This window comes from Gavialis gangeticus, unplaced genomic scaffold (genome assembly GCF_001723915.1).
Source record: "Gavialis gangeticus isolate Ggan-Ray unplaced genomic scaffold, GavGan_comp1, whole genome shotgun sequence".
NCBI classification, from domain to species: Eukaryota; Metazoa; Chordata; order Crocodylia; family Gavialidae; genus Gavialis; species Gavialis gangeticus.
The window spans coordinates 127766060-127780145 of record NW_017729024.1 but is presented as its reverse complement, the minus strand read 5'-3'; the positions used below and the strand labels follow the sequence as shown (position 1 = coordinate 127780145).

General features: G+C 44.0%; 1 protein-coding gene across 1 annotated transcript in view; it reads left to right on the top strand.

Moving 5' to 3' along the window:
• The window catches only part of LOC109298112 (putative ankyrin repeat domain-containing protein 31), a 91080-nt gene that overhangs the window by 59373 nt on the left and 17621 nt on the right, over positions 1-14086 (top strand). The window contains exons 8-9 of the mRNA XM_019518244.1: positions 6353-6493; positions 7800-7896. Of these exons, the coding sequence (XP_019373789.1) occupies positions 6353-6493; positions 7800-7896 (238 nt within the window). The remainder of the gene's footprint in view (positions 1-6352; positions 6494-7799; positions 7897-14086) is intronic.

Here is a 14086-nt window from a genome sequence, read left to right as displayed (position 1 = left end):
GCCAGTCCGCTTCTGACATCAATATCCACATCATTGATGAAAATGTTAAACAGTATAGGCCCTAGGACAGAGCCTTGAGGGACCCCACTGGTCACAGCACACCAGAATGATTGCCTTCCATCAACCACCACCCTCTGGATCCTACTGCAGAGCCAATTCCCTAGCTACTGGATCGTGGTGAGGCCAAGGCCACTGTTAACCAGTTTTGCCAAGAGATGATCATGGGATACCAGATTGAAGCTTTTTTGAAGTTGAGATATATGACATCAATCTCTTTCCCCCTTGTCCAGGTGATAGGTCACCTGGTTGTGAAAGGAAATGAGATTGGTCAAGCAAGACCTACCCGCAACAAACCAGTTGTAGCTATCTTTCAGGATGTTGCCGTCAGCCAGTCTGTTAAGGATGGCCTCCTTGATGATCTTTTCCAAGACCTTCCCCAGGATAGAGGTCCGACTGATGGGCCTGTAGTTTGCCGGACCCACTTTCCTCCCTTTCTTGAAGATAAGCACCACATTGGCCTTCTTCCAGTCCTCGGGCACTTCACCAGAGCACCAGGAGTTCTCAAAGATCCATGCCAGGGGCTGAGCTATGATGCTTGCCAGCTCTTTGAGTATATACCCTGGGGTATAAACCATCAGGGCTGGCTGACTTGAAGGTATCCAGCCTCTCAAGGTGTTCCTTCACGAGGTCAGCTTGGATGGAGGGTAAGGAATCTCCCTCACCCGGGCCTCCCTGTCCTGTAGTGGGTAGGGGCATCCCATGGGACTGATGAAAAACTGATGCAAAGGATAGATTTTACAGGATTGAAAAAGTTCTATCAGCTGTGGCGGGCTTACCGATAGCTGCCCGACACATCCCAGGCTTGGCAAATCTTCATTCAGATTGGTACAGCCCTTCCACCAATCAGGCGATTGCTGGGGAGGAGCTTGCCCCACCTCTACCCAGGGCAAGGCAGAGAACCCAGACCTGGTTGAAGCCTGTTCTTTGCTTCAACCTGATTGGTCTGTTTACAATCCGGGGGTGGAACCCTCAGAGGATATAAAAGAGCGGTGTGCCCAGCACACAGGCAGCTGTGATAAGGGATGGAGAAGAGGACAGGCGAAAAAGAAGAGCTGGCAAGAGCTGGCCAGTGGGGCAGAGCTGTTGCCCCGAAGACCTCTTCGTTAGACAGGAATGGCAAGCAGCCATGCCCCCAGCCTGCCGCTGAGGAACGCGGCGTTGGTGCAGGTAGTGCTGCATAGAGGGTCCAGGAGGGACCAGGACCCTGGGAGCTGCATGAGGCAACTGGATGTGCAACCCTTGGTGTACAGCCAGGAACACAAGCCGGTGCACAGAGCAGGACTCTGGGAGCCGCTTGAGGCGGCTTAGGTCTGCAACCCTTGGCACAGGGCCAGGCAATCAGTGCTGACAGCGTGGCACAGAGTGATTCGGGAGGGATTGGGACCTTGGGAGCTGCTTATGGCAGCTCAGGTCTGGGGCCCCCTGGCCCAGAGCCAGCAGCCCGATGCAGACAACACTGCACGGAGGGTCTGGGAATGAACCGAGCCCCAGTGTTGCATGAGGTGGCCCAGGCCTCCAACCCTGAGCAGAAGACAAAGTCCTCAGGAGCATGTGACGGTGCTTGGGCTCCAAGTGGGTGAGCAGCCCAGGAGGAGTCAAAGGCCCTGGAGTCTCCTGCAAGTGAGAAGCAACGTGCCTAAGGGGCCAAGGACCACTCTGGACCCCAAAGTCATGAGTTGCTGGGGAGAGGGATTCCCACAAGGGAGGGGAAATTCCTTCAGGTTAATAAGGGGCTCCTAGAGAGAGAGGGCCTCTCTGAGTTTATAGGCCTCATTGGGGTTTGTGGAAGGCCCAAGGGGCATTAGGATTTTCCCCTCCCACTAGTCACTGGGGTGCAGCCAAAGCCTTAGGAACAGCCTGGGCTTTGGAGACTTTTAAAGAGTCAGATTTATTTTTGATGTTTATGCGCCTTATAGTTTGTAAATTTATTGTTTATTAGAACTTAGAGTGTATTGTCTATGTTGGGGCCCTGCTGGGATCCTTCCCTATTGCTTACCTGTGTTCACCTGCAACTTATTTGAAGTCCCAGTGGTGGTAAACTGTCATAGATATATATATATGTATATAGAGAATAAGGTTTATAGTCACATATTATATGTAGATATCTATATTTATATTTATTTTTGAAGGTTCCCTGTAAATATTAATACATTTGTATATAGTTAAGCATTCCCTGACTCTATAGGGAATAGAGGGAACTGGTTTGTATTTGCAGTTCCCTCTCACAGCACTCCTGCCTAGCTACCCATTCCTTCTATTTGGAGAGGGGAGCACATACTTGAGTGCACCCGGGTTACACAGTGAAAGGAAAGGGGAGAAAGAAGCAGTTGTTGGTGAAACGGTTGGGGTGGCTGGCTAAATTTAACAGCTAGGTAGAAGCCTTCCAAGTTTGTAATGTACAGGGGTAAAAGAAAAACCATTACCTCTGCCAGAAGGATGAGATGAGTGATGATGGCTTATACATCACCTTGCCGATTAATGTCAGCACCAAGATTTTCCCACAGAATACCAACTTGAACTTTATCATACAGCTGGCTAAATCTTTGGATCTCCTCGGAAACTGCAAAGTAGGATTAACAGAAATGCAGTACTTGCACAGCTGGAACAATATTAATGAAGACTCGTCTTTTGAAATCATTTCTAGGGATAAGAAATGGAAGTACCTCCTGCATTAGGGGTATTATCCAACCATTACAGATTTGCTGGATCCAATCAATGATTTTATTATCATCCCCCATGCCCCATCCCAATTAGTTATGATCTAGGATCCCATGGGTAGAAAAGTGAGGCGAGCTAGTCTGTATTTTGGGGTTTCCACTGGGGGGCTGCTGTTAAAAAAAACCAAACAAAACCCTTCTTCCCGTCTGGCATTACTGGAGGATTCAATTTTCTGTATCCTTGCATGGACACTGGAACATCAGCTTGTCAGGGGCTTTTCAGTTCCCTTATTATGCTGCGTCCCCATCTGCAGAAGCAACAATATTTGTCACCATCACATATGACAAGCTGCGTTATGTCCCTGTAAGCCAGCATCGCATTGACAATCGGCATTGAAATAAAGATGGATCAGAACAAACGCATCTCATTTTGCTTTGGTAAGGTGATTGTTAAGTTTCACCTATGCCCCTGGAAAACTTTGAGATTTAAAAATAAGTAAACTCATGACGGTGATGGTAAAAAACTATGGGGATGCTACCTTGTATGAAAACTCTTATGCGTGTTTCTTTTTATGGTATAATGAAATACTGTTTGAGAATTACATGGTTCTTTGGGTAAATGTGATATCTTTTATTAGACCAACTAAATAGTTGGAAAAAATGTTCTTTGCAAGCTTTTGGACACAAACACCCTTCTTTAGGCATAGGGAGAGTCTGCTGGTGTCTGTGCGCTCCCCTGGGTTGAATAGAAGTTTAAACTAATATGCAAAATGAAGGTCTGTGAAAATGCAAATACATAGCAGGGAAGATCAGAGGGGATGTGAGACAATAGGTAAGAGACAGGTAAGTGGTGGGGGGGAAGCGGGGAATGTTGAGCTGATGATAGAATGTAGCTAGTAAAATGTAGAGAGTTTACCTGGGGTTATTATGTGCCATAGTTTTTCTTGTAGTTCATATGGAAATGATTTGAGGGTGGTTTTGAGTTTTAAAGTGAAAAGGGGAGTAGGATCTTCCTCTAGTTTTTGTAGTAGGTGGTGTCAGAGAGTTGTCTGTTGGCTTTTTAATGTAGTTTTCACAGTTAAGGATAACTATAGCTCCTCCTTTATCTGCTGGTTTTATTACTATTTGGTGGTTGGATCTTAGAGATTCTATGGCACTTCTTTCTGAGAGGGAGAGGTTGTTATGGTGGTGTCTGTTGATTATTTCATTGTTCATTCTTTCTCTGAAGCAGTCAAGGTTTGAATTTCATCCACTGTGAAGTATCCAATCTGATATTTTCTTGGGTTTTTTTGGTGTTTTATCATTTCCTCAGTGTTGTCATGGGATGAAGTGTTGTTGGATGTGGATTGATTTTGGTTGTTGAAATAGTCCTTGAGATGAAACATCAGAAAAAAATATTCTAGTTCTCCCCATTGTAGTATATTATTAGGGTTATCATTTATTAGGGTAATAATATACTTCCTCCCCACACCTACCTGTTGCACCTTTTGTCTCCCATCCCCTCTGATCTTCCCTGCCACACATTTTGCATGACAGGCAAATAAAGGAGTTGAGGGTCCCCTAGAATTGGAGCTGGGACAGGGATCTCATGGCTAACAGCAGACGTCATGGCAGCCCTTGAGCATGCCCTTGTCACAGGCTGCAACTGAGTTATTTAAACATGTTAGTTGAACTAAGCCAAGTATATACAGAACTGTTCTACGCTATAATTAAGTGCTATGAACTGCTGCATGTTAACTACACTGGAATGCTTGCATAAACAAATTAATTCACCTGCATAAATGTTTGCAAGATCATGCTCTATTAGTAGCATTAGAGCAAAAATATTTACAATCTCTCTTTTAATTAACACTGTATACTATAAAGACTGTCAAGTCCCCTATTTTTAAAAAATATTCTCACTGGTGTTTCTTGCAAATGTTGATTTGAATATATTTGCATTATGTTTTTTAATGTTTCTTATACCACAGTATTAGTAAGGAAAATGAACGTTTTAGGCTGAAGAACAATGCTAGTACAAAAACTAGTTATGAACAAGTTTGGATCAGAAATTAGCATATTTATTACTATCAGAGGAATGAAGTTTTGGAATGGTCATCCAAACAAGACATTAGGGACAAAGAACCTGAATAGCTTTAATACCAAACTCAGTAAGTTTATGGGAGGAATAGTATGATAAGATAGAAAGCTCTTGCTTTAGTAGTCAGCATGTGCGATATGTGGACTTACATTGGTATTTGGAGCACAGAGGTAACTTGCAATTTGGTAAGTATCTGGCAGTCCCATCCTTCAGAACTTCTGCTAGTCACCTGCAGGGGCCAAGAAGGAAATCTTTTCCCCACATGAATTCTTACTGGATTCGGGGGTTTGGGGTTTTTTTTCCACTTCCCTCTGAAGCATTGGACAGTGACTACAAGTAAAACTGGGAGTTTTGATTAGGTGCACTGGTGTTTCTGCTGCTATTTACAGATACTTACTGATCACCTTTGTGTACACTACAGAAACACATGTAAACCAGGACAAAACATATTTTTTGAAATCAAATTAATGAATATTTTAGATGTTCACTTTTTAGAATATTATTTGATATTTTTCTGGTTCTGAGATGGCAAAACCCCTTCCTGAAAGGAGTACTTTCAGGGGCAAGGGGAGGGACTTCTGGTGGCAAAGGTCAGGGGTTAGGGGGTGGGACTTCCAGTCCCAAGATGGTGACGGGGGGGAGAGGGGGGACGCAGGGCACCTGTCAAGGGGCAGAGCTACCTATGTAGCCCTCAACAGCTTGTCAAAACTTGGCAAATGGTCCTCCACCCAAAATAATTGCTTGCCCCTGGCCTACAGCAAATGGCTGCTTGTAGGTGGCTGCAGATACACAAAACTTACATTAGTGTAACTTACACTGATATATTTTAACCTTGTATTCCTGAAGTAATTCAGCACCAGATTCAAGTAAGTTATACTGGGATGGGGGTTTACATCATGTGTCTGCTCCATGCTTACACTGGTTTAAAGATGAGATACACTATGTAAATAAGCCATGTGTCCAAACTCTTTAACTGTTGTCCACCTACGTACCATTTTAGGTATGCAAGTAACCCATGTATATGAGACTGTTATTTGAAATGAATCTAGTGTACAATGGGGCCATGTCTATACCCCATGAGCTCTAAAGGTTGCTGTAGATGGTTTCAACAGCAGATAAAGTCCTTATTCCCTGAGCAGCACAGGCCACAAGGGTATGCAGGATGCAGACCTAGCCCTGAGGGGCACTGCTATTAAGAATACAATCTTACACAAACAGGGCTCATTCATTCATACTTAAAATGGAGTCTGTGTGTTTGTGTGTGACCAAAACCTTTCAAATAAGAAGTTTTATAGGGTTTCATAGTTTGTAGGGTCAGAAGGGACCTGAGCAGATCATCAAGTCCAAAGGGTAAGTAAACATATTATACATATTTCAATTTATAATCATGATATTCATTTCTTGGAAACATTTTGAATAAAGGAAAGTTGTGAAAGGAGCTAGCTGATTTTTTTTCAGGTGAAAGACCTTATACGTTTTTTCTTAAATTTTAAGGGTATTCATTGTGATTTGTTAATTTAGTAACCTTGATTCATTTCTTATTTTTCATGTTTAGGACTTCAGTCATAAGGCCACTCTTTTGAGAGATGGCAGAATCCAGACCAGTGAAAACAGAATTCATGGAAATCCTGTTCAGTGGGTAAAAGCACTACTAGGAAATGATATTTCTGTGAGCTGGAAATATGCGTGGAATAAGGTAGGTCCATTGTTATCCCTAAAAACATCTGTTAGGAGCTTTGGAATTCTTTCCTCTAAAGATCCTCATCTTAGTAGATTGTCACTCTAGGATCTATGCATCTAGCTTTGCAATCAGTTGGAAACTCCTGTAATGTAAAGGTTCTAAACCATAAGGTACCAGACACCTGAGAAGTCCCTTTAAGCACCTTTGCAGTATATGTCCTAGAAATTCCTCAACAACTTCATTAGTCTTTTACCCTCAGCATTCTTTTCAGCTTTTCCTTGTATTTTTAAAAGTGCATTGTACTTCTGCTGTCTATAAGAGTTGGCATTTTAACTTCTCTCAGCACTTAGGGTAAAGCTGATAGGGTGCAGAGCAGGCCTATAGTGATTCTTTAATTAAAGGTGTAAGAAAATGGTTAGCTAAATAGGTGCAAAAAATAAAGTGTTTTAATCTGACAACACATATCTTTATCCCTTCAGTTCCCCAGTTTTTATTCTCTTGACTATTCATTGAACTCATTTAATAATAATTATTATAATATTTGGGATTAAAATGTTATAGAATTTGGTTCTGCTTTAAAAATATTTTTCTTTCCTTTTTATTTATGTTGTACATTTTCTTTGTCTTAATGTAACTGAAATGCAGATTTCAACAGAGAGTTTATATTTTGGTACATTTTTTTAACAGTTAGTTGTTCAGTTTATTTTGTGAGGGAGGTTACAGCAGAACTGATGTTGACAAGTATGGCCTTTGAACTTTATTCAGTGGTAGTTTCAGTGTGTCCTGAATCTACATGTGCCCCCTAAACACTGACTCTTTCACTTTCCCACACCTTATTATTGTTCCACACATACTTTTACAACTTCTGGACGGTGCTAATAAAGAAGAGCAGGAGACAAGTTGCTTGGATTCTGAGGCACTTGGCAACACCTCAGCAGCTAAGTCTTTCCACAGAGCAAGAAGACAAAATAGTGTCTCTGCTTGAAGTTGCAACCTGTCCCAAATTTCCTGCTTACAAACTGATTTTATTTGAGATCTGAACTTGTGTCCCCCATGTAGTACAAATCCAATTAAGCTGATGTTCAAATGAGACATGCTCATCTGCAGATGGGAAAAATAATACTATGATGTATCTAAGGTTTACATGAGTGTATCTGTACAAAACTGGATGCAAATATGCACTTGAAGGAAGAAACAACATATACAAATGAGGCCCATGCACATTAGTTATGAAAGACACATGATGTCTCTTACTCTTATGACAAAAAATACAAAGTAAAAGAAAAGAACCAGTTATTCATATAGAGTTGTTTGTACACAGGTTGCATACCTTGGGACAGAGCTGTCAAAACTTCTGGTTGAAGAAGCATCTGTTCCTAACAAACCAGAAGTAACATCACAAGTAAAAGAGCCTTCTGGTATGTACCGACTTAAACATAGTTTCCACTTTGGTTGGAAGTAGTAGAAAGTGGTTTTTAATGTGCTGAAATTTCCACAGTTTATTCACCCCCTTCCTGGCTTGTTTCAGGAATTATATTCATTACAGATAGTACGCTTGAAAAAATATTTAGAGATGCTGCTTTCTACCCTGGCCCATGGCAATGTGGTAGAAAGAATATTTTTGAATGTTTTGGATGCTAGATAATTTTATCTTAAATTTATTTAGTATATAAAAGAAGCAGTGATCTCAATAATCAATGTAGCAGTTGTTTGTTGTGCTCTATACTCAGGTTAACAAGCTGGGAATGTAGTTATATGTGCATATTAAAACATGCTTTTCAGGCAAAAGAAATAAACCTATTTGGTAAATACTCTTGTGCCCAACAGAATAACCAGTGTTTCTTTACTGTCTAAAAATAAATGAGAACAAGAACTAAAACCACGTTTTAATTGAATTAGCTAGCACTAGGCAACATTTTCAAAGGCACTTAAGTGACTTAGGAGCTTAAGTTTCATTTTCAAACTTAGGCACATGTAGGAGCCTAAATTCCATCATCTCTCAATGAAACTTGGGTCCACACAGAAACAGGGAGACTTAAGTTCAGTTTCTTTTGCCTAAAGGGATTTAAACCTAGGTCTTCCGTCTCTCAGGAGAGTCCTCTAATCACCAGACTGCTGTAAGGCATGATATCTATGCCTCATTTTTAAAGCTGTTTATAATTCACAATTCACTGGGCTTGTGACAGGAAGCAAAATGAGCCTGAGTATCCACCAAATAAGTTTGTTTTGCTTGAAAAACATGTTTTAATATGTCCATGTGATTACATTCTCAGTGGCTGCGTCTACACAAGATGCTGACTGTGCAGTCATTTAGTACCTGTATAAAGAAGTACTAAATGACTGTGTAGTAACTGGAGTTACTGTGTAGTAGTCAGATGACCCCAGCCAGGTGTTTGTCCAGTCTCATCTTAAAGACACGCAAAGTAGGGGAGAGCACCACCTCCCTTGGAAGCCGGTTCCAGATTCTGGTCACCCTTACTGTAAAGTCAAAAACTAAAGTGCCTATACTACTTCAGTGCCTGTGCAGTTAGTCAGAAGTTGAGCACTTTAAAGACTGCAATTTGTGCAAAATCCACTTAAGTCCCTTGGTAAGTGCCTGAGGCGCTTGTACACATGATGGAAATTGCCTGTTTTCGTGGTTTAATTGTATCATGCTATACACGTGCAGTGGTTTTACATGATTTAAAAGAGTTTGTTGCATTGCAGACTAAACCACATTCACATGTAGTTTAGCTTGCAACATAGCTTTTTGTAATACTACAGCCTTTTCCCAGCTTGGCCTGCCTCTCCCCCCATCTCCCCCTCCACTGAAGGCAGAAGTGGTGAGGGTCCCAATCCTTTTTTCTTTCCTCAGAGCTTGCCTGCATCTCTTGCGGCTGAGGGGCAAGCTGTCAGCAGGCTGAGCAGCCCCTGAGCTGTGGTGAGCCCCAGTCCATCCTTCCATGGCAGCGGTGCACCCCGGGGCCACCCAGATAGGCTGCTAGTGGGCAGGTGCTGCCCCCAGCTCCGGCTTGGGGAAGAGTTAGATTGGGCTGGGTGCTGCCTCCAATCTGGGGCAGCACCTGCCCACTAGCAGTCTGCCCGGCAGCCCTGGGGGGTGCTACTGCCATGGAGGGAAGGACCAGGGGTCCCCACAGCTCACTGGCAGCTCACCCTCCGGCTTCAGAAGAGGTGGGCAGGGTACACAGAAAAAAAAGAAAAGGATCAGGCCCCTCACTGCTTTTTTTCCCCCAGTGGAGCCTGCCTGCATGAGCTACTGCTGGACCATGCAGCCCCTGAGCTTTTTTTGGGGGGGGCTTGGTCCTTCCCTCCGCAGGGCAGCACCCCTCTGGGCTGCCCGGGAGGGGTGCTAGCTGCGCGAATGCTGCCCCAACTCACAGGCAGCACCCTCTGGATCCAGCTCTTCCCTGACCCCATGCACTGGAAGCCTGCTCCCCAGGCTTCTAGGGTGCAGACCTCGAGGAAGAGCTGGATCTGGCAGCTCCTGCCTGTGAGCTGGGGCAGCACCTGCACAGCTAGCACCCTACCCAGAAAGTTCTGAGGAGTGCTGATACCATGGAGGGAAGGACCAGGCCCTCACAGCTCAGGGGCTGTGTGGCCTGGCGGCAGCTTGTGTAGACAAGCTCCGCCAGAAAAAAGAAAAAAAAGTGGCGAAGAGCCTGATCCTTTTTTTTTTTCCTTTTGTAAAGCCTACCTGCCTCTCCCATGGAAGGAGAAGAACTGCTGGCAGGCCCTGAGCTGCGGGGGCGCCCGGTCCTTCCTTCCACAGTGGTAGTGCCCCCCGGGGCCACCCAGGTGGGCTGCTAGCAGGTGGGTGCTGCCCCAGCTCAGAGGCAGTACCCAGCCTGATCCACCTCTTCCCTGAGCCCAAGCTGGGGCAGCACCTACTTGCTAGCAGCCCACCTGGGCAGTCCTGGGGGGCACCACCGCTGCAGAAAGTAGGACTGGGATGCCTGCAACTAAGGCATCACTCAACCCTTCCACCAGCTGCAGGAGATGTGGGTAGGTTCTGTGGGGAAAAAAAGAAGGATCGAGCCCCTTGCCCTAACAGTGATGGAAGCCCCTAAATTGAAACAATGAGTTTTTAATCGTTGCAATTAAAAAACCAACATTTTAATTTAGGGGACAAAACCCCCATCATGTGGACAAGTGACCTATATCTCTCCTTTAGAGAGGAGCCCTTTGTCCCCTTTAAGGCCATAGTATTCAACTATTTTCATTGATAAGCTTTGACACAATTTGTATTTAAATATTCAAAATGCAAAAAAGGATTGCTCTTATTTCTTGACAATGCTTCTGCAGAGCTTTCTTTTACCAGCTGATGTTTTGTTAGCTGTTTCTTCCTGCCCATTAGAACCAGATATGGAGTACTGAGAAAGGAATCTTCTGCACTTGCTCTTGGAGCTATAATCCTCTGGTTAGCTGTAAACCACAGCTCTCAGACAAAACCTCTACACTTTTCCAAAACATGCCTCAGTAGGTGGGCTTCCAGGCAAAGGAGCTATAATCTCTGTTTATATTTACTGAATCCAATACTTTAGAACACACAAAAACAGAGATGCTTTTTGTAATCACTTTTCTTTTGTTTCCTTCGTGGGGGGTTACAAATCAATTTTTTAAGGTTTAATTTGATTTAGGTAACATATCTTTGGTGGCTTAGCTCCTGGTGTACTAGCTTTAGACACAATTTTTGAAGTTTGAAAACTGAACATTAAACCATTAAAATGAGTGTTGCATTCAGTTAAGTAAAGTACTCAAAAAGTGAAGTATTACAAACATATTTATATACAGCAATATGTAAGTACATTTTTCCATAGTGCAAGAAAAATAAACCAGAAACTATTGGGCAATGGGAATGGTAATGCAATACCTTCCCTAGGAAAGTTGAATTCATAACTCAAGCATTTTAATTTGACTTAACCGGTCAAGGACACATCTTTCTTTTGCTTAGTGCAGACATGGTCCAGGTGCTTTCACATGTGTCACTTCACAGGTATAATGGCTTCCAAGGCCTTGATCCTGAGAAATATGCAGGTGGACCTTTGTACCTGTGTGGTCTCCTTGAAGCCTGAGCGGCTGCCTCTTCACAATGCTGTTCTAAGTACAGAATCAGGCCTATAAGTGGTATTATTGATCTATGGGCAGCCCAGGTCTCTAGTCCTTTCCATGGCTAAATGGCTTTTAGGGAGTAGTCTCACTTTATTGGGACTTCACAGATGAGCTAGAACTGTTCAACCTAAGTAGTGGATGTAGACTCTGTTCTCATTTGTGGCAGATGACAGAACAAGGAGAAATGGTTCCAAGTTGCAGCAAGGGAAGTTTAGGTTAGATATTAAGACTATGTTTCTCATTAGGAGGGAAGTAAAAGCATGGGATCAGGTTACGCAGAGAGGTTGTAGAGTCTCCATCTTTGGAGGTTTTAAAGACCTGGCTTGGTAATGTCCTGACTGGAATGATATAGTTAGGGATGATCCTGCTTTGAGCAGGGGGTTGGTCTAGATGACCTCCTGAGGTCCCTTCCAACCCTAAATTCGTATGATTCTATGAATCAGATTCTGTTTCTGCTGTCATGCTGGTGTAACTTTGCTGGCACCACTTATGTCAGCATGAAATTGGTCAGATTTGAATTAGGTCCTAAGCCTTAAAATGGTAAAGAAAAATTCCAGGCTAGCTGTTTGCAGGAATGCAAACTGAAATTCAGTTTTATATATGAGGATGTATTATATTCATCAGACTGAAGAGCTGCATAAAGGCTTAATATTCACCAGCAAACAGGTGCCGGGGAGCGAACAAACAATATTTGGTGTTAAGAAAGTCAGAGCTGATGCCTATGTCAGAAAAGGAAACAAATTTGTCATTTGTATATTCCAGAATGGCTTGAAAGAAAATGAGATTATAATAATACATGTAGTATGCATGTAAGCATAGTATGTAGGCTACTACTGCAAGAGGAGGGTCTGCAGAAGAGGGCATGCCTAATGTGGTCCCTGTGCCCTGGGGATCCTCAGATGCTGGAAGAGACTCTGGGACCATTAGTTGCTTTATGTGGATTAGAGCAGTCCTCACAGACTTTTATTTTGTGACAGGCCTTAGAATGGGAGTGGGGGGTGTTCAAAACAGTATGTTGCTCTGAATTGCCACAGCTGGGTGTGGGTCTGCTCAGAATTTTTATCTCCATGCCAGTTCAGATCTGTGATACGAGGTGAATCATTGGCTTTGGTAGTGTTGCATAAATCTAAGTGAAAGCAGTGTTTTTCCACTATATGCAATTCTGTGTATTTATGTTTATTTTGAGCCAAATAACAAAGCTCTCATATAACTTATACCAGTGATTTTCAGCCAGGGTGCCATGCCATATTAGCACTGTTAGGTGTACAAACATGATTCACAAGATAAAGCCAGTGGGCACATCCACACGTAGGCATGTGCTTGCAGCAGCTCAAAAGGAGCGGCACAAATTTATGCCGGGGATTTTTGCATCAGCACATGTGCCTGGACATGCACTTTGGTGTGGGTCAAGTTGTACCACCTGGGGCAAAATGACCCAGCTCCTCCTGGATCTGCAGCCAGAGGGAACTAGAGGCTGGTGACAGCACCTGTACTGGCCCCAGCAGTAAAAAATCCTGCCCTGTGCTGGCCCCAGCAATATAAGAACCAGCTCTGGTGAGCAGCTCAGGGCTACTTGCCCTCAGGAGCTTCTGAGGCCCAGCCAGTTGGTATCTAGGGACACTACCCCTTGTGCCAGCTGGACTGCTGAAGCAGCCCTAACCTGTACCCTGTACCTGTTGCAACAGTCTGGCAGTGGGGGCTGCTGCCTGACTGTTACCTGCTGCCACCTGCAACAGCGTTGACCGCCTTGGACCTGCAGCTCCCTGGCTGCATGCCTGCCAGACCCAGATAGGGTGCCCCCACTTTCCCATCTGGGCAGCTATCACCCAGAAGATGTGCTCTTTGCTGTGGCCTGCTTTGAACTGTCAAAGTGTGTCCTCTTGGCCATGTGGGGCCAAGAGGTCAGCCACCTCATCTGCCCCGCAGTTGAGTCCCCACAGCTAGCACTGGACAGGCTCCTCTACCCGGATCTTGCCACTTGTTTTACCAGCAGAGATCCTGGTGTTCCCTGGTTAAAAATTGCAAATTCTCTGATAAGAAACCCAAATTCTCTCATTAAAATACCCAAAATTGTGTTCTTCTGCTATTAAAATGGAACACCACTACATATAGACAGATCAGTTGGGCAATGTCTTATTTACAAGTTTAAAGCCATTTGGAAGCCCGCCAGTTGCCTCCATCATCGTCATAAAATAAAGTCTAAATATCTATACACTTTGGCATTTACTTTTGGGGTTTTGTTATAGAAAAGTCAGAGCTGCCCTACCCCTTCGCTCACCAGGATGTGTGGCGCTGAGCAGCACTGATATGCCAGTGCCCTGCCCCTGCCCTTGCCCCTCACTCTCAACCCACAGCCTGCCCCTCCCCTTCCATCCCAGTCCCTTCACTCCTAACCCATAGAGCCAGGTATGTGGGTGAGGGGTTTGTGGGGTTGTCTTGGAAGTGTGGGGCTTGTGAGTGAATTGTGGGGCAACTGTGGGTGTGGGGAGGCCGTTTGGG